The 19,169-nt window shown below is 40.7% G+C and overlaps 1 protein-coding gene across 1 annotated transcript; it reads right to left on the bottom strand.

Moving 5' to 3' along the window:
* Nucleotides 1-5,465: 5,465 nt before the first annotated feature.
* On the bottom strand, nt 5,466-17,417 carry LOC116442218. The gene is made up of 3 exons (XM_032104987.1): nt 17,243-17,417; nt 10,548-10,767; nt 5,466-9,500 (listed from the first exon to the last, which is right to left on the bottom strand). Exons 1-3 carry the CDS (start codon nt 17,378-17,380, stop codon nt 8,749-8,751), a joined length of 1,110 nt encoding a protein of 369 aa, XP_031960878.1. The 5' UTR covers nt 17,381-17,417; the 3' UTR covers nt 5,466-8,748.
* Between the last annotated feature and the right edge of the window lie 1,752 nt (nt 17,418-19,169).

The following is a 19,169-nucleotide window of genomic DNA, read 5'->3' as shown; positions in this document are numbered from 1 at the left end:
GGCAAAAAGCAGCTGAGACAGACCTGAGAATTGAAATTACACAGCTCATTTTGTTAACATTCTAATACATTTTCTTCCTGTTTCTGAGCTATATGGAAAATGACAAAACTTTTATTGGCTTTAATTGCACAATATGTTAAATTATAACTAAGCACTCTTCATACATTAATTGCCCACAGCTTTCTGATGACATTAAGGACATTGAATAATTGTACAGGAGATGTGCATCTCTCATGAAATGGTTGATCTTCAATAAGTTTATTTCTTGCAATCATTCTGTAATTATTTTACACTAACTATATTTAAATTTAGTAGCATAAATCACAGAATACTAAATTATTATTTAAAACAATATTTTAAAATTCTAAACTGTGTAAGCTAATCCTACAGAAATATGTCTTTAATAATCAACTGGTATTTTTAAAAAAATGCAATTAGAATCTTATTAAATCTGAATTAAAAGCTTACATGCAAAACAATTTAAAAATAGATATTGAAACCTAAGAATTCACACTCTTCGGTGTTTGCTCCTATTACAATGCACACTTAAGAATTTAATAATTTTTTCCAGGTGGACAAAAACAAAAAGGGTTCAAATTTGTAGCTAGTTTCAGATTTTAAAGTAAACAGGCTATTTAAATGGAAGGACATGGTTTGCTGTGTTGTACCCATATGGGAACATTTAATATTAAACACATCATAAAAATGAGGGAGATTAACATTTTTAAGCAGCTTTGCGCCATTTGAAGGGAGGTTTTATTTTTATTTCAGGCACTGAACTGAGCTTGGTTTTTCCAACATGCAAATTCTGAGTCAGCGATAGACACGGTGAAGCAAAAGTGAGGACGCGGTGAGCAGGCGCTCCTTTTCAAAAGGTAAATCAAAGTGAAAAAATCTGTAGAGAACACAGGCTACGAGGGCATAAAGCATATCTAATGTGGCCCAGTCACTGGAGTGATGCTAAGTTCAATGCAACTGCTCAAGCCTAAAGCCATGGTTTGCTCTCCTTGCTTCTGTAGAAGGGTCAAAGTCCCAGCTCTTAGTTATTAGGAAGCAAATTTTTGGTCAATACTTCCAAACTGGGCTATTGTGAGGTACTTCTCTTACCGCGCCACATAATATGTTTATGCATTGGGAGCTGTGCTTGGCATTTCTTGCATCACATCCACAGGACAAAAGCAGAATTAGACATAGAAGCAGAGGGATTCCTGCAGAGACAGCAGCAACAGCAGCGTGTGAATTCTTCCTGGTATTGCACAGAGATGTGTAATATAGGATCTGTAGCTGGAGGCTGTACTTTTGAGCTCAGATATTTGATAGCTGATAGTTTTGCATACTGAGAGCTATCAGGATAACATAACAGCTATATGATGGTCATAATTTTACTGACTTTCCGTCACCGCTAAATATTTTTCAGGCTTTATGGGAATTTTTTCCATCTTTACTATATATTTAATGAGCACAGAAGTCTATCAAATGTCCATTGTTCTCAAAGGATTGCCTTTGGGAACTCAAGGGATGCTTGCTTGTTTTTTTTTTGTGGAAGGAAGATAATTAACTTATTGGAAGAAAACCAGGCACATTGTATACTTACAGTGTTTCCAACAGTTTGTGGTGGGTTTTCTGAAACATAAATTTTCTTCTCAGCTGCAGGATTGGATCATTGACTCCTGATGAAAATAGTGAAGTGACTGGAACATGGTTTTCTTTCTCTAGAAGGTTGTAATAACAAGACTGTATCATCATCTCTATGGCTTGTCTGTCTCACTTGATGTCTGAGGAAAGGGATGGTCTTGTGGCAATAAGAGGGAGGCATTATGAAGAAACACAGAGTGTCATTTGATCTTTCACATCCATCATGTAACAGCATATCCTCTGCACCTCTCTATGCCACCCTATGTGTAAAAGCCTGTAAATGTGTGCCAATGACTGGATGTCAATCATCTTGGGGACTTATTTTTTGGTTTAGTTGCAGAAGAATTGCTGAGCTACTAAAGCATATGGGAAGAAGCAAGTAGAAATGCCTGGGAAGAGAAGGGTCTCCATGACGTGGGAATTCACAGTCCTGCTAGGAAAGGGTGTAGGCTGGCCAAGAGTGGATGCCTGGCAGATGCACAGACTGTTCTGTGAAAGAGACCTCTCGGTAGTTTGAAATACTGCCATACCCACACGAGTTCGTATGCAGAACTGCACTGGGAAGACACTCTGAAAGCCTGAACCAGAGAGCTCCTCCTTTGCTGGGGGAACACTTGCTTTCCATTCTGGTCCCATTTAAGTGTTCTGTAGAAACTGCTGAAGTGAGTTAAGTATTAGCATAGAAAAGACTTGTCTAACATAGTCCCTTGTGCTTTTCATTGCCTTTTTGAGCTGTAACAATGGGTGGGTTTGAGGAACCTAGAGGAACACTTACTTCTGCTTTATAGAGGACTTACTTTCTAAGAAAGGATTCGTAAAAAGTGGTTTTCAGTCTTCTGTCTGGCCTCAGAATGCTGTTACCTTTATTAATGCAGATGCCCCAAGTGAAATATCTGCCTGCCTAGCAGCAGCTGATTAGGTTTAAGGACCTATTTGATCCTCCTTTCCACCTTTCAGAGCCTTTGATATATGCTCCAGATAAAGACTTAAAGCCCTACTGTTGTGCTCCTCCAGAGGTCAGGAAAGAGTCCTGTATCTAAATGGTTCACTAGATGATATGAATGTTCAGTTCTTATTCCTCGGTCTGTGGAAGCTCAAAGCCCCAAATATTGGATCAAGTCATCCTTATGGCAGTGCCATTGGGCAACCTTTGAAGAGTCTGCTCAAGGACCTCCAAATTGAATTTACTTTCCCTCTTTTCCAGATGTTCATAAACTCAAGTGACTACAAAAGAGTCTGGACAACCACCTTAGTCAGAGATGTCTCCTCTGTTTAATGCTGGGTAAGCAAAGTCCTGCTACAGGACCTCCTTGCTCCTCAAAATCTCAGCCTGAGTATGCCTCATGGTGTTTAGCTCTATTTGTTCCCTTTGCCCCTCTGCCCACTGTCCTGAGTGGTGGTAAATATCTTAAAGTCCCTGATGGTGCCTTCCTAGCTGGAAATAACTCTTTTCTGAAAGCCTCCTCTGGCTTTCTCTCTAAAGGATTAGCCACAAAATATGTGTATACGGGACTGGAGCCCAAATTCTACAGCCAGGCAAATGGTGGATGATTCTCATTCTGGAATATTTTATGCCAGGAGTCCTAGCAGAAATCTCAAATATTTATTCTTAAGAAGACAAGGTTTCTTAAGTTCATTAACTTACATTTCTCTGTAGTATCCATCTATATAACCTGTGACCCAAAACAATGACCAGAACTGAAAAAGTGGTGAAAGAGAGGAAGGTATTTATAGTTCATTATCATTATGATACAGAAAGATTTTAATTTAGTTAGATGGATGAGGCAAATGCATGTTACTTATAGGAGACAAAAATTCTAGTTGCTGCTTTATTGAAAGAAATATATGTGTATGTATCAGGCTCACTCTCAGTTTGGCAAACCTTGATTACTTTTAAAGTGTTTTCTGTATGATGGATGTTATCTGAATTTCTTAAATCTTTCACAGACCTTATGCTTAGAGCCTGGGTAAGTCAAAGGAGTGGATTTTCTTCGGCTGCAGGTCAGGTATTGTAGTTTTAGCACTGTGCTTATCATGCTCCTGTTTGCCCTTTCTCATCATCTTGCTGGCCCAGACCACTGGTGAACATGAGCTGCTTTTTCTCTTTTTGTGACCTTCTGATTTGCAGAGTTTTGTTATCCATAAACCGTAGTATGAGAGGGTTGTGAGAGAATGGGTTGGTCGCTTCACTCTCTCTTCATCATCTTACCCAGGGTGGATGGATCAGTATGACAAAGGCTATATAATGTCAGAACTTCTGAATTATTCAGGGTTTTCAGAGGCTTCCCTTTACTGTCTGAATTATTAATCTTGTTCATTTATGTCTTTAAAGAATGATGAAATTAAAAGTGGAGTATGAAAGCAGTGACATTCTTTTCATATTTTTCCAACTGCAGGTTTGATTCTGCTTCCTGATAGCTCTGTCTAAGTGTATATTTGTACTTCATCCTCAGAATTTCCTGTGGTTTGAAATTCTTTTGCTGACATGAAAACAGTTGTGATTTGAAAAACAGAACAGCTTTGAAACTGGTAATACATAAAGCAGTTGAACTTATTAATATGACTCAGAAACAGGATAGAAGTAAAAGGTGCCATTTCCTATGTGTAAATGGAAAACCTATGAAACTGAGGTCTGGGAATCTCTTGTGATTGCATTGGCAGACTGTGAAAGTAGCAGGATCCACTTATAGAGACTGACTTGAAGGACCTGAAGACAGATCCAGTGTCATCCCAGCAGTAAATCTATGTGAAGTTATTTTGTACAAGGAATTGCTATTTATGTAATGAAATAGCTCAATACTCCTTCAGAAACTGTCTCTTTGGAGCCTGTTGTTACCTTTAAAGGGACAGATGGCAGAAGGAGGAATATTCCCTCGCTTTTTAGTGGAACAGTCCTAGACATAAGAAACCTGTACTGAGTGTACATGGCAAGGTTTGGTAGTGGGAGGCTGCAGAGGTGGCTTCCGTGAGAAACTGCCAGAACTCCCCCCATGTCCAACAGAGCCAATGCCAGGCGGCTCCAGGACAGACCCACAGCTGGTCAAAGCTGAGCCCATCAGTGGTGGTGGCAGTGCCTCTGGGATAACAGACTTAAGAAGGGGGAAAAAAAACCTGTTCAACAATCTGGGAGAGAGGAGTGAGCATACGCGGGAGGAGCAGCTCTGCACACACCAAGGTCAGTGAAGAAGGAGGGGACAAGGTGTTCCAAGTGCTGGATCAGAGATTCTCCTGCAGCCTGTAGGGAAGGGCATAGTGAGGTAGCTCTTCCACTGCAGCCCATGGAGGGCCATGGGGGAGCAGAGATGCTCCTGCAGCCTGTGGAGGATCCCACACCAGAGCAGGTGGATGCCCAAAGGAGACCGTGACTCCACGGGAGGCCTGCACTGGAGCAGGGTCCTGGTAGGACCTGTGGACCTGTGGAGAGAGGACCCCACACTGGAGCAGCTTTGCTGGCAGGACTTGTGACCTCATGGGGGACCCACACTGTAGCAGCCTGTTCCTGAAGGACTGCACCTTGTGGAAGGTACTCATACTAGAGCAGTTAATGAAGAACTGTAGCCCACTGGAAGGACTCATGTTGGAGAAGATTGTGGAAGGATGTCTCCCATGGGAAGAACCCCACACTGGAGCAAATGAAGAGTATGAGGAGTCCTCCCTTTGATGTAACATATGATGAACTGACCACAACCCTCAGTCTTTGCCCCCCTGCACCACTATGGGGGAGGAAGTAGAAAAAATTGGGTGTGAAATTGAGCGCAGGAAGAAGGGAGAGGTGGGGAGAAGGTGTTTTAAATGTAGTTTTATTTCTCATTACCCTACTCTGACTTGATTGGTAATAAATTAATTTCCCCTAGCTGAGTCTGTTTTGTCCATTATAGTAACCGGTGAGTGATGCCTCCTTGCCCTTACCTCAATCCATGAGACTGTCATTATATTTTCTCTGTCCTGTCCAGCTGAGGAGGGAAAATGGTAGGGTGACTTTGGTAGGCACCTGACATCCAGCCAGGCTCAACCACTAGAAAATTGTATTACCTTGAATGTGGAAAGAATAAGCAGGTGGCAGGACCCCACAAAGACCTGAAATTTTCTCTGACCTCTGGTAAGTACCCCTTGGAAGCCCTTGTTCTCTGTCACAGACAGAGAAGAGATGGGACTGGAGACAGCTGAGGCCACGAGAAGCATCATAACTCAGAGCTCCTCCAGGAAGAGCTACCTCTTCTGCACTTGGGTCATGATGCACAGCCACTAAATGCTGATCTCTCTGGGGTTTGTTTTAGTGGGGAATGGGTATTTCCCTGTGTCTGTCATCTGCTTGGCACCCACACAGACATGCCTGGACTAAGTTGGTGATGAAGAAGCATAAGCTCCTCTCATTCTCCACTATCTTCCAGCTCCTCCACAAGTCCTCAGGGAGAGAAAGGGCAAAGGAGAAACCTAAGGTACTTAATGCTTTCTTTTCCCAAGATTTTAACAGTAAAACCAGTCACTCTCCAGGTACCCAGCCCCTTGAACTGGAAGACGGAAATGGGGAGCAGAATGAAGCCCCTATATCCAAGTGGAAATCATCAGCCACCTGCTATACCACTTAGACATGCACAAGCCTATGGGGCTGGATGGGATCCACCCAGAGGTACTGAGAAAGCTGATGGAAGAGCTCACCTGTCCACTTTCCATCATTTACCAGAAGCCCTGGCTCCCTGGGGAGGTCCCAGCTGACTGGAACTTAGCAAATGGGACACCCATCTACAAGATAGATTGGAAGGAGAATATAGGGATCTCTAGGACAGTCAGCCTCACCTCAGTGCTGGGGAAGGTCATGGGGGTGATCATCTTGAGTGCCATCACATGGCATGTGCAGAACAGCCAGAGGATCAGGCATAGCTAGCAGGGATTTGTGAAAGGCAGGTCCTGTTTGACTAACCTGATCTCCATTTATGACAAGGTGACCCACTTAGCTGAGGAGGGAAAGACTGTGGATATTGTATATCTGGACTTAAGTAAAGCCTTTTGCAGCATTTTTCACAGCATTCTTCTGGAGAAACTGGCTGCTCGTGGCTTGATGTGTACTGTTCAATGGATAAAATGGCTGGATGGCCAGGCCCAGACAGTGGTGGTGAATAATACGATACGGAGATAAATCCAGGTGGTGTACAGTCATAGGTGGTGTTCCCCAGGTCTCAGTATTGGGGCGAGTGCTCTTTAGTATCTTTATCAACAATTTGGACAAGAGGATCGAGTGCACCCTCAGTCAGTTCACAGGCAACCCCAAGCTGGGTAGGAGTGCTGATCTGCTGGATGGGAGAAAGGCTCTGCAGAGGAATCTGGACAGGCTGGAGAGATGGGCCAAAGCCAAGTGTGTGAGGTTCAAAGTACACAAGGCGAAGTGCTGGGTCCAGGGAGTGCTGGTTGACAGCTGCTGAACATGACCCAGCAGTGTGTCCAGGTGGCCAAGGAGGCCAATGGCATCTTGGCCTGTATCAGCAATAGTGTGGTCAGCAGGATCAGGGCAGTGATTGTCCCTCTGTAATTGGCACTGGTGAGGCCACACCTCAAGTGCTGTGTCCAGTTCTGGGTCCCCTCACTACAGTAAGGCCATTGAGGTGCTGGAGCAAGTCCAGAGAAGGGCAAAGAAGCTGGGAAAGGGTCTGGAGCACAAGTCCTCTGAGGAGTGGCTGAGGGAGCTGGGGTTGCTTAGCCTGGAGAAACGGAGATTCAGGGGGAACTGTATGGCTCAGTATAACTACCTGAAAGGAGGTTGTAGCCATGTGGATGTCGGTCTATTCTTCCAGATAACAAATGACAGGACAAATGGAAATAGCCTCAAGCTGCACCAAGGAAGGTTTAGGTTGGAAATTAGGAAAAATGTCTTTGCTGAAAGGGTTGTCAAATATTGGAACGGACTGCTGAGGGAAGTGGTTAAATCACCATCCCTGGAGGTATTTAAAAGATGTCTAGGTATGACTCTTTGGGACATGGTTTAGTGATGGGCTTGATTATCTTCAAGGTCTTTTTCAAGATAAACAATTCTGTGAGTCTATGATGCCATGATTTATGTCCAGAATGAAGCATTTCAGTATTGTGAAAGGAAACAGTGAATTGAAATGTAAACTTACAGCTGAATCCATTTGTTTCAAAACATATATTCACTGAAAAGTGCTTTTTAGGGGTGCTCCAAAGCTTAAAACATATTCAAGACATAAACATTTCCTAAATTTTAAACATTCCCCTTTTATGTGGGATCCTACAGAGCAGCAAATATGAAGACTCCTATTGTATTCTCACCTCTATTGGTGTCAGTCAAGTTCAAATCCATTGAACTTAAGGGATTTAAACTGATATAAAACTTGTTTGAGGACAGAAAAAGGCTTAAAGCTTAGTACTATGACAATCTAACTGAGAACCACAATACATTGAAACTGAGAGAAAATTCATGTTTTCAATAGTAAGGTACAAACATTGCAAAGGCAAACAGTGACAAACAGGCAATACTAATTAAGTTGTTAAATTTACAGAGAAAATGCAACTAACTCTCAGGGGAGTTAGGTTGCATGTTCTCCATTAATTGGAATACACACAGTTAAAACTAATAAACTAGCAAAGAAACAAACAAATAATTTATCAGTGCCATGACTATTTTGTGTATCATGGCAATCCCCCCAAAACTGTTTATTCCCTCACTGCTGCTGGCTTTTTACCTTCTGCATTATGTTCACAGCTTAATGAAAATTGCCTGCCCAGGTTTATTTCCCTAATGAAATGCATAAGGAATAGTAACACAAGTTTAGGACATGTATCGGTACAAAATATTAAAAATCACATCTTCTGCCCTCAGTGTCCACTTTTGTGCCTAAATATACATTATGTTGTTCTGTTACAGTGGCATCTGTTTTTCTGTGTCTTTGTTGTGCTCCACAAAATTTGTAGCATGGCGTTTGGTCGATGTCAGAGGATACACAGCTTTAATCATATAATTCTTTTGTGTTTGGATGATTCTAATTTTAAGATTGGATTAATCTCTCCCACCTTCCTTTTCTTGCTCTCTCTGTCTGTCCACCTTTGTTTCTTACCTGCTCCTTCATCCTTTTTCCTTCTGATGTTTTGTGTGTGATTTATTTATGCAAAATTTAACCTTAGAATCTCTGGTTTTTTCCCCAATGTGGTTTGGTACGGTGGGCGTAAAACTGGAAGATTTACATCTGTAGTTGTAGGTATGTGTCTGAGCTGAATAAAGTTTTTCTTAGTTTTCTTATTGAAAAAATGAGTTGAGTTTTCTTTAAATGGCCTCATACTTCTTATGGTAAACTTTTGCTGTTGGGGCATGGGGAAAGCTGGTGGTTTTGAACCATTCACTGTAACAAGAGGGTAGATATCTCTGTGTTCCTGTGTTGCCCCCATCAAGGGAATCTTTCTAGGTAGGGTTTCTCTCAGGGTAGCTTGTTGCAGCCTGGGGAAAGGTGACAACTGGGGAGAGTCAATCACGAGGAGGTCAGCGCCGTCTTTATCAAGTTGCCTCTGTGTTGGGGTGAAAATATTGTCATATACTGCCTTTAGAAGATCTTTAAACCTCATGTCCTGACGAGGCAAAGGGCTTCTGGTAATAATTCTGTTTTCCATCAGGGACCGTGCAGGTACTTTTCTTGTACTTGTCATTTCTTGGATGTTTGAAAAGGGAGGTTGCTGGTTTGCTGGTGTGGATGAGGATTTCTCATGGAGACATGGTTTTCTGGCCTCTGTCAAGTCTTCAAAATCATTCTGACTGTTCTGAGAGTCCAAAAGTGGCTGATAAATGGGCTCACATGGCATACTTTTGCTTGATGACTTAGGAGGCCCACAGTGGACCAACTCTCTGCCTGCAAACTTGGAAACTAAATAGAATATAGAACAAATCAGATCAGCTTCTCCTGGAATGGTATTTTCAAGAAAATAACATGCTAATATCACATCAGCTTCGTCCCATAATAAATCTGTATTTGTAAAGTCATAAATAAAAGTAAACCTTGACACAGAATGAAATTTTGCACTGATAATTTCAGGCAGATGGTGATCTGCAGGTAGGCAATTGTCAGTTTTTTGGTTGGGTGAACAGTCTTGAATGAGCCTCTCAGCACAAAGCTGTCTGGCTTAATTTTAGTGAGTACTACAGAATCAAGGAATAATAGAATAGTAGGGGTTGGAAGGAACCTTAAAGATCTTCTCATTCCAATCCCCATTCACCATTCTCTAGATCAGAGTTGCTCAGAGCTCCATCCTACTTGACCTTGAGTACTTAAAGGGTTGGAGCACCTACAGCTTCTCTGGACAACATACTCATTTATTCTTCTGGGGATATTTATCACATTGTTTTAAACATGGCACATAAGTAAATAGTTGTGGGGGTGCAATAACTTGAACAAGAATATATTCAGATATAGAGTTTGATTATTCAGTACTGTGCATCTTCTATATTTTTGAGACTGTGGAAAATGATGTCATGGATATGAGTACAACCCCTCACTGAGTATAGTGAAGTTGTGATACTTGCACCATGCTCACATTCATCCCGGGAATTTAAATAAATACCCTTTTTTACTCATAAATTTCTGTTCTTGGAAGTGCCTTAGAAGTACTAGTACTTCTAAGGGTGACTCAGAGATAAAATAACCTACACATGGACATGGAACAGTTACTTGTGATTAGTATCTGCAGAGCTTGCACTGGTCAGGTGTTTATCTGAAAATTATTTCACTTGATCAAGATTAAATCTATCACCAGATTTGGGCCTGGGAAAAAATTGCTCAAAATACTTGAAATTCAAAACAAAATGCAAAGATATTTCTATAGCATTTTCAGGGACTGTGTTCCCTTTTTTTCCTCAGACAGATACCCTTTTACCCTTTTGAACTGACATGTTGAGACTTATTTCAGAACAGTACCTTTTGAGAAGTTTTCTTGGTTTTCCAATGCAATTGTGATATCATCTTCTTGAATAGCATTTTGCATTGCCAGTGTTAGTACAGTAGAAAATGCCGTATTGCCATAATTTCTGAGGTTTTCCAGAGTGTCCTTTTCAGCCTTCTGGGAAATCTTAGTTTCTGACTCTTTATTCAGCTGTTTGTTGGGATTAATACTGTGTTTTTCTGCTTCATATTCCCTCTGTAAAATGATCAGACACCATTTGATTTGCAGGGAACAAAAAAAGCACCTCAAAATTTAAAAGAAATCCCTCTATAAGGTGTAATGGGAAATCTTGTTTTCACACAAGCCTTAGTTACACAGATCAACATTCCATCTGAACAGACCCTATGCCAGAGGTTCTTCCGGATACCCAGCTGTACATGGGCTGGCAGACCCTTCCCTTTACCACACAGGCTGTAGGGAGAAAGTTTTCATGAAAATCCACTGAATGCTAGAATGCCCATAGCACTTCCTTCGAGGCTTATGGCTCACGGAGTCTCCCAAGATGTGTAAGGAAGGTCAGGGTACCGCAGAGATCCTGCTGCAAAGCACAGACATTACAGAATGCTGTGAGCCACTCCCTGATCCAGAAGATTCATGTCATGCGACTGTTGCCGTTTGCTGTGAGGGCAAGTAGTCAGCATGAGACTAGAACACATCTGGGGAGGTTCTGCAGTGGAATTGCAGCAGGAAGATGTCCATGAAGCTGTGGTAACAGGACCATTCATCCCAACAGGAACATGGGCTTCAGGACTCACTGCTTGCTGCAGTGCTGCTTCCCTCACTCCTACAAGCATCTTCCGTGCACAAGGGATATGTTCTCATATGTAGGTCACTTGTAAATCAGCTATGATCCCAGTTTTCAGAGTCCTCACTGTGTAAGCCTCATGCACACTGAGTTTCAGTTATCAAAACCTTGTGAAAATGCAAGAGCTGCGAAATAAAATGTTAGATTTAAAACATATTTTTCACAAGGGGAGAACTTTGCAAAGCAAAGAATAGAAGAAATAAATCCCTTCCTACAGAACTAAGTCCTGTGATGAGCTGACTGCTCTGTGTGCTGCTTCTGTCATAGAACATCTCCTTTCAGGTCTGGCATGCCTGAAAAAGGAATTTCTGAAATGGAGTTTCTGAAACCAAGACAACTACCCACATGGATATTCCAGTGCAACATCCAGCTCTTTTTTGCTGCTTTCCATATAATCTCTGACAGGCCCACTTTGTCATTACACGGCTACCACTTCAAGGATTATCTGTAGTGAGTTTTGATCTTTTTACTGCCATCCCCACATAATACAAACTTCTTGCTTCCATTGGCAGAGAGGTAATTAATTTTACTATGGTGTATTCATCTTTTTCATGGTTTTCTCCTAATCTTTGCATTGCAAAGTACTGCCCTTGTGAAAAATATGTTTTTAATCTAACATGCCATTTTAAAATGTGGGTGCAATTTGTGGACAAAAGGCACTTTTGATAGCTTGAATGTATTTTGTGAGTTAGCAAAAATGTTTGGAAAAATTTTAAGGACCTCAAACCTCAGATTTGTGGGGTCACCGCATCCTTCCTACTTACCTGTAGTACCCAATCACAATTAGGGAAATTATTTTAAAATAAATTTTTTATTTATAAAAAGAAACAAAGTACGTTTAAGTTGACAACATATTGCTAAAACCACACTAGATCAATTGGGAATTTGAGATGTCATAAATATTTTAGGCTATGCAATCAAATAGTCTCCCAGGATTTTACACACTGCTAGTTAAGAAAACAAATTTTCATCTTACATTTTGCAAGCTGTCACCTTATATACAGTATATCGGAAAACTTGCCATGACTGGTTTTACTGCCGACCTCTTAAGAGCTAATTGGTTAAGCACCTGGGCAGGAAGCTTTTTGGCAGAAATGCTATTTTCTGCAAGGACCAGCTATAAAGTTCTGGATGGCAAATTGTAGTCATTAAGGCTCCCTCTTCTGCAGCAGAACACATAAAATGTAAATACATTGCTTGGAGAAACTACTATGCATAAAAGGACAGGCTGTGTTTTAAGTTTATCCAATGACTTATGGCTCAAATTTGAACATGGAAAGGATCTTATGCTTTTTTAAGGTTAAAGCTTTCAACAGACTTTTCTAATTGCAGCCAGAAAAATGAGAATCACATCTGTTTGCATCCAACAAAACTATTATTTGCATGTACAAACTTCTGTATACAAGGAGAGGGTGCAAATACAATGACTCACACTGTTTTTTCAAATGCAGGGGGTTTGTACATGAAAAGTAATTTCCACAGGCTTTTTCTTTCAGTTTTAGATTAGAATTTCTGCTGAAAAATTTTCCTCAGGAAATTGTATATTTCTTGGTATTGAAAAATGATGGCATATTCTGCTGCCTGGAATGGGTTGAATGCACTGTTTTGTGAATACATGTTTGAATTCCAAACAATGTCGTGGGCTGATTGTGTTGGTAGAATATTTTATTGCTTGTTATTCATAGGCATTATTATGAATGCAATTACTTTTCTGTTTGTGTTGATATTTGATATGCTTCATTCTTTTTGGACAGAATATTCAGAATAGCCAGATGCCAACTTTCTCTACAAGTCACTGAGAGGAAAGGAGGTTTCTAACTTGATCAAAAATACTGGAGTATTTTTTTACCATAAATTTGCTCCTTTATGGATATTAGCTCCCTGTAAATATCTCTTTTCATAGGCAGATAGAAATATGAAATAATCTTTATGGTCCTAGAAAGAAATAATGTAAATCAACAGCAATTAGTTTTCAGGTTTCTTCATTTTACCTGTGACTGTTACTTGTTACTTATCTGTTTCCATAATTTAGATTTGAATTTCCACTTATTTATATGCAAATTCTAATTTTTTTGCTTTAATTTTATACACACAAGCTGTCTTGTTGAGCTCAGTGAAACTATCCATATCCTTAAAGTTAAAGCAGATGCATACATTTGCAAGATCTGAAGAGCTGAAAGGATGTTATGTGATTTAAAGACAGATGACACACTGCTAGTAATAAATAGCAAATAGTTAGCTTTATACAGAATAGAGAGAATATCTATCAGTGCATTTTGAAATATCCTTGGCATAGTTTATAACACAAATATAAAATACCCATGCTGTTGCAATTAAGCTCTAGTAACATCAGGATCTCAACAAGAAGATGAATAAAAAGTGAGAAATTTCCCCCTTGCATTCAGTTAACAATCTTTACTCTTCTTCCTCAGTTTCAGCTCTCTGTGGCTGGGTGGTCAAAGAAGTGCATCACAGCCTGCCAAAGAGGTGGTTGAATTTGGCCTCTTTTAGACCAAAGCAGAGAATCCTTCCCGCAAGATAATCCCCTGCCAGCTGCCTCCTTCGAGAGCTGTGCCAGCACAGCATGGGCCAGTCTCCAGGGAAGCTGGGGGCTGCTCTTGGCTCTGCCTCTGCCCAAAAACGTCATGCCACCCGTGTGGGGCTCCGCCTTGGGATCGCATTCTTTTCTTTTCCCTATATACTTCACATATGCTTAGGGCTAAGTTTTGCCATTGTGCAAGTATGTGCATAAAGTAGCTCTAGCTGAAGAACAGGCCAGAGGATATTGGAAAAATAAGAGCATTGATTGAGTAAGAATGCCCAGCTTGATTTCTTAGCCAGCCTTCCTCTCTTTCTTCCCTTTTTTTGTGCAAATTCTTGCTGAGAAATATGAATATTATTGAATGTTGGAGAAACTGTTAAAAGGTGGTAGCACTAACAGTCATGATTTGAAAGAGCTCCTGGGGAGGAGTGATTGCAAAGGTTAATTATACAAAAGCCTGGAATAAGAAACAATCAAGAGACCAGTATTAACTGCAAAAAGTAGCAGAGCCTAACAACGAGCAAGGGAGAAATATTAATTTTCATAATAGAAAAGAATGTAAGAGGGAATAGAGGGAAAAAAATAAGAAACAAGTTTTGTAGCATGATTATCTGGGGAAAAACCAGTGAGATTACAGTCTGATAACAGAATGATCTCTAAACTGTGCTAGTAGCAGGCTTTGTGTTCATGAGTTTAAAGGTAGCATTTATGAACTTTGTACTGAGGGAAAAAGGGAAACAAACTTTTAATGACATGAAAAGATGGTATGAATTGGTCTGTTCTAATTTCCTAGTTTGTATGTCTTAGTAGCAGATACTGGAAGGTATTATTTGTGGTAGAATCCACTCTGCCAAATTTAGACATTTAGTTCGTGCCTGTATTTCAAGTTCTCAGCAAAGATGTCCTACTAAAAGTGAGTAGTTTCCCTGTGAAACCATCAAAGGGAGAATCTGTCTGCAAATTTAAGAACTTCCCACACTGATCATGCAAAAGTTTGCAGATCAGCATTGTTTTGTGGTGCAGAAGAAAGCACTACACACCTGGGAGTTATGTGGAAGGGGACATGGGGAAGGTGTAGAAATGGGGAGTTGGGATATGACACAACTGAACAGACCCCAAGGTGCATATCCAGTTTACATGCTTAGATGTGTCCCAGCTGGGTTTAGTCCAGCAAGGGAAGGGCAAAGTCCTGCTCCTGGGGAAGAGCAACCCCAGGCACCAGCATATGCTGGGGCCACCGGGCTGGAAAGCAGCTGGAGGTCCTGGTCAACACCAAGTTGGCCATGAGTCAGTAATATGGCCCTGCTGCAGAGAAGGCTGATGGTATCCTGGGCTGCAATAGGAGCAGTGTTGCCAGCAGGTCAAGGGAGGGGATGCTGCCCCTCTGCTCAGCCTTGGTGAGGCCACACCGGGAGTTCTGAGTCCAGGTCTGGCCTCCCCAGTACAAGAGAGACGTGGACATAATGTAGAGACTTCTGCACCACAGAGATGATTAAGAGAGTGGAGCACTCACAAGAGTTTCCCTCTGAACATCAAGAAACACTTTTTCACTGTGAGGGTGACCAAGCATGGTCACAAGGTACCCAGGGATGCTGGTGTTCATCCTTGGAGACCATCAAAAGCTGTCTGGACATGGTTCTGGGCAAGCATCTGTAGGTGGCCCTGCTTGAGCAGGGGGGTTAGATCAGACAGCTTCCAGAGATCCCTGCCAGACTCAGTCAGTCTGTGATGCTGTGATTTTGTGAAAGTCGTCACTGTTTTGAGCTGGAAACAGGTCATATTATTTTGAGTCACTACTGGTTTGGGTTTAAACCTTTAACTGAATAAATGTCAACACAGGGAAAGAAGATGTCACTCACTCCTTTGTTACACTCCCTCTCTTTTCCTCCTTGCTCTACCAAAAGTTTCAGTCTGCCTGGAAAATGTATTTACTAGGACTTCAAAACAATAATTTTTAGTGTATTGACTTACAATCAGAGCTGTTTTAAGGGTCTGTGCTTGAATTCAGCTTGACTCTCTGCCATAAGAGGGCATTTTGGATGTCAGGAGTGGCAGGAAGTATCACAGACCCTTAATCAGCTTGCAACTTTATGTACATGATCACTTCCCTCTTTCTCCCAGGTAGGATGCTGAAAGAGGTCATACAAAATGTGAAACACTATGACTTGCCTGGAAGGCTAGATTTCTGCTGGCTGTAAATCAGCTTGATATCCAGAGGTATTAGAAAGCTGGTCAATAGCCTTCACAATATGGGTCTTTCTGAGTGACTTATGATTTAGCAGATCCTGCTTAAAATTGTAATATGAAAAAATTCACATATGTGAAGAAAAGCCTCTTCTCCCTAAGCATGCACACACACACTCCCCAACTCATATTTTTGAGTTATGGCTCTGTCTGCAGACACTGCACAGACTGTTGCGACCTTGGGGCTGTGTGCTGGCATGGAGATCTGGATCTGCTCAAGCTCATCTGAATAATTTCTAGAGGAGTCAACTGGACCTTCTCAAAATACAGCTTCTCCAGGGCAAAGGCTTTGAATGGGAGGCTAATCGCTAATGTGTGTGTTTTTGTAGCTGAAACTTTTCCCATTGCACTTGTGTGTTAGAAGCTGGAATTTGGCTTCCTGTCTGCCTAGTTTCTGCCTGAAGCAAAATTTTTATGGCTGAGCTGTGAACCCCTTAGTGGAGACGGTTGTAAAAGAAAAGCTTACAGCCTTTTTGACTAATTGTGGCCTTACCAATGATTACCATAATTTTTTGAATTTATTTTTAAAATGTTTGTCCCCTCTGATCTCACTCCATGTCCCTGAGTGAGCTGGAGCTGGAGTGTGAGCATAGGATACAGGGGTAAAAGTATGAAAAAAAAAAAGATGCTGGGAAAAGATTTTACAACTTTCACAGCTTCCTACTCACCTCCCCAGACTTTGGATTAAACCCTCACAGACCAGTCAGAAAGGAAAAGGATGGCGAAGTCACTGAGATGCTAATGCTCCTTTTCCCAATGGAAAAGTAATCTTATATGTAAAACAAAATAATTCTCAATCCCATTACAACCAGCAGCTCATTTTAAAAATTCATTAGTCATAAAAAAGGTATATTTATCTCTGGGAATAAAAAAATCTCATAAATTAATCACTTCTGAGAATGCCAGAATGTAGGTTTCTTGAGACTGCACTTGGATCTGCAATTTCATGACTATTTTTTGATGAACTTCTCCCCATTCCTTGGACAACCACCTTTTTCATGTGTGCTATGTAGCTGCTGGATTGTTCCGTATAAGAATCCAGGGAGCCCTTTATGCCTCTCATGATCATAATATCTTACCTGAGCTCTTTTGTGGTCTTTCTGGTACCTGAGCAGTTTCTTCAGCAATAAGCAATAAGAAGCCATGGCAGGAGAGGGTCTGTTATTTGTTAAAGTGTTGATAACTTCTGAAAGACTGAACCCCATAATTTCTGTCATGTAGTTTAAAACAACAGGATTCAATTCACTGGGGCAAAATCTGAAATATTCGGAAAAATTATTTTAATACAAATGATGCGGCCAGGTACAATGTCAGAATTTACAGTAAGCAGACATTACACTTCGTGTGATGCAGCTGGAGTTGGCTAAGTTGATTTTACAGGCAAATTATGATACACAGTTGTGCAATAAGCTTCTTGTCTGGCTACGCTAACTTCACTGCCGGGCTGGGGCTCTGTTACTGCATCATTAAACATCCTATTGTTGATATAATTGATTACTCTGAAAGGACACCCACCAGGATTAAGCTTGAAAAATTAAAATATGGAAAACAGCATTTTCTCATTTTAATCAAATGTGTGTGTTTCAGTTCTCAGTACAGTAGTTAATCCTCAAACGGATTAACAGGGAGATAGTGTGTGTGCATGTACATAAGAAGACAGAAAAGTAGCAAAGGCAGGAAACTCTTGAAGGACAAAAAAGAACCAAAGAAAGTACAGTAGGATTCCAATTTTTATATAACTCAGATTGTGAAATAAAACATGTTTTGTTGTAATGATAATTGTTTTACTCATGGGCTTCTGTGAGTAGCAAAGTCCAGCAAAGGCATTACAGAAATACATCAGCCTTGGATTATGAGACTCCTAAGACATTTTTTCAAACTTCAGTATGAATGAGCACAGACATGTGAGGGAAGGAAGGAGGGCAAAGGTAAAAACAGTGGGCAACTCTCACAGAAATTGCAAGTAGATTTCTAACAGCTCTGGCTGTGACTGGCAGTGGATCACCATGGTAGGAGAACTTGCTAAGAGTCCTCTAGACACTGATGCAGATGGTGCAGATTACACAGGCCAAATTATTCTCTTTTTCAATTAGTGCGAAATACTGACTTTTACAGAACAATTTGGGAATGAAATATGTGATCGATTACTAGCTACTTTAATCAGTGAGTATGATGTAAAAGGTCCATCACTGAATTTAGGCATTTAAAGACATGCAAAGTATGCTTTGCAGCATCCCAATATGAAAGATGAATAACATCTTGAAAGTTGGCAATGTTTATGAGAAGTGTCATATTGCACATAACTATTTCAAACTTTTATAATAATCTCAAACCATAAAGTGCCCTGCTAAGAATAAATGGAGCATAGTTAAAACCAGTTACAAAGATGGGTGAGAATAAAAATCATTAGAATAACAAAAATTTCAGTGTAATATAAAAATATTTCTTCAGGTGGCATGGGAGACCTAGTTTTGTAGGAAAGGATTAGAAGGACACTGAAATTAGTGGCAGCTGTGAGGCATGTTAAGAACAAAATTATTGATACAATAGATATAAACAGTTATATAAGGATGTTTCCTCTTAAATAAAATTTATCCACAGTTAGAATGATTATGTGGTATTTTCTGAAGTAAAACTCTGTCATTTTGGAAGAGCCCATAGTAGATAACAAAAATCTTCTAAAACAAACAAACAAAATCCTAAAAACACTTCCCTCCCAAATCTGCAATCCAGAAATCCCAAGGTAGAAGATAGATGTCAAAACTGTTGCCTGTTCTCATAGGCAGCAGCATTCAGTATTTTCCTGGTGAAACCTTCATTCAACCATTTGCCTTTTACTGCTTCTTTGACTCCAGGCCTCTTAGCAGGGTCGGGCTCAAGTAGAGACTGCATGAATTGTATAGCTCCTGTGCAGTATTCCAGTAAAATGGCTTGTTTGCTAGTAATATTTCACTATCTGACCACTGCATATTTTTCCTGTTGCAGAAATGTGGTACTTGCCCTGCT

The sequence above is a fragment of the Corvus moneduloides genome, chromosome 3 (assembly GCF_009650955.1).
Source record: "Corvus moneduloides isolate bCorMon1 chromosome 3, bCorMon1.pri, whole genome shotgun sequence".
Lineage (NCBI taxonomy): Eukaryota > Metazoa > Chordata > Aves > Passeriformes > Corvidae > Corvus > Corvus moneduloides.
This window is presented reverse-complemented; position numbering and strand designations above follow the sequence as displayed.

Excerpts from the sequence above, each read along its gene's own strand:
- LOC116442218 (XM_032104987.1), bottom strand. The coding sequence starts at position 17,380 with ATGACAGAAATTATGGGGTTCAGTCTTTCAGAAGTTATCAACACTTTA. Across the intron at positions 10,768-17,242 it reads AAGACCACAAAAGAGCTCAG|AGGGAATATGAAGCAGAAAA; the intron begins GTAAGATATTAT and ends ATCATTTTACAG. Across the intron at positions 9,501-10,547 it reads CCAAGAAAACTTCTCAAAAG|TTTCCAAGTTTGCAGGCAGA; the intron begins GTACTGTTCTGA and ends TATTCTATTTAG.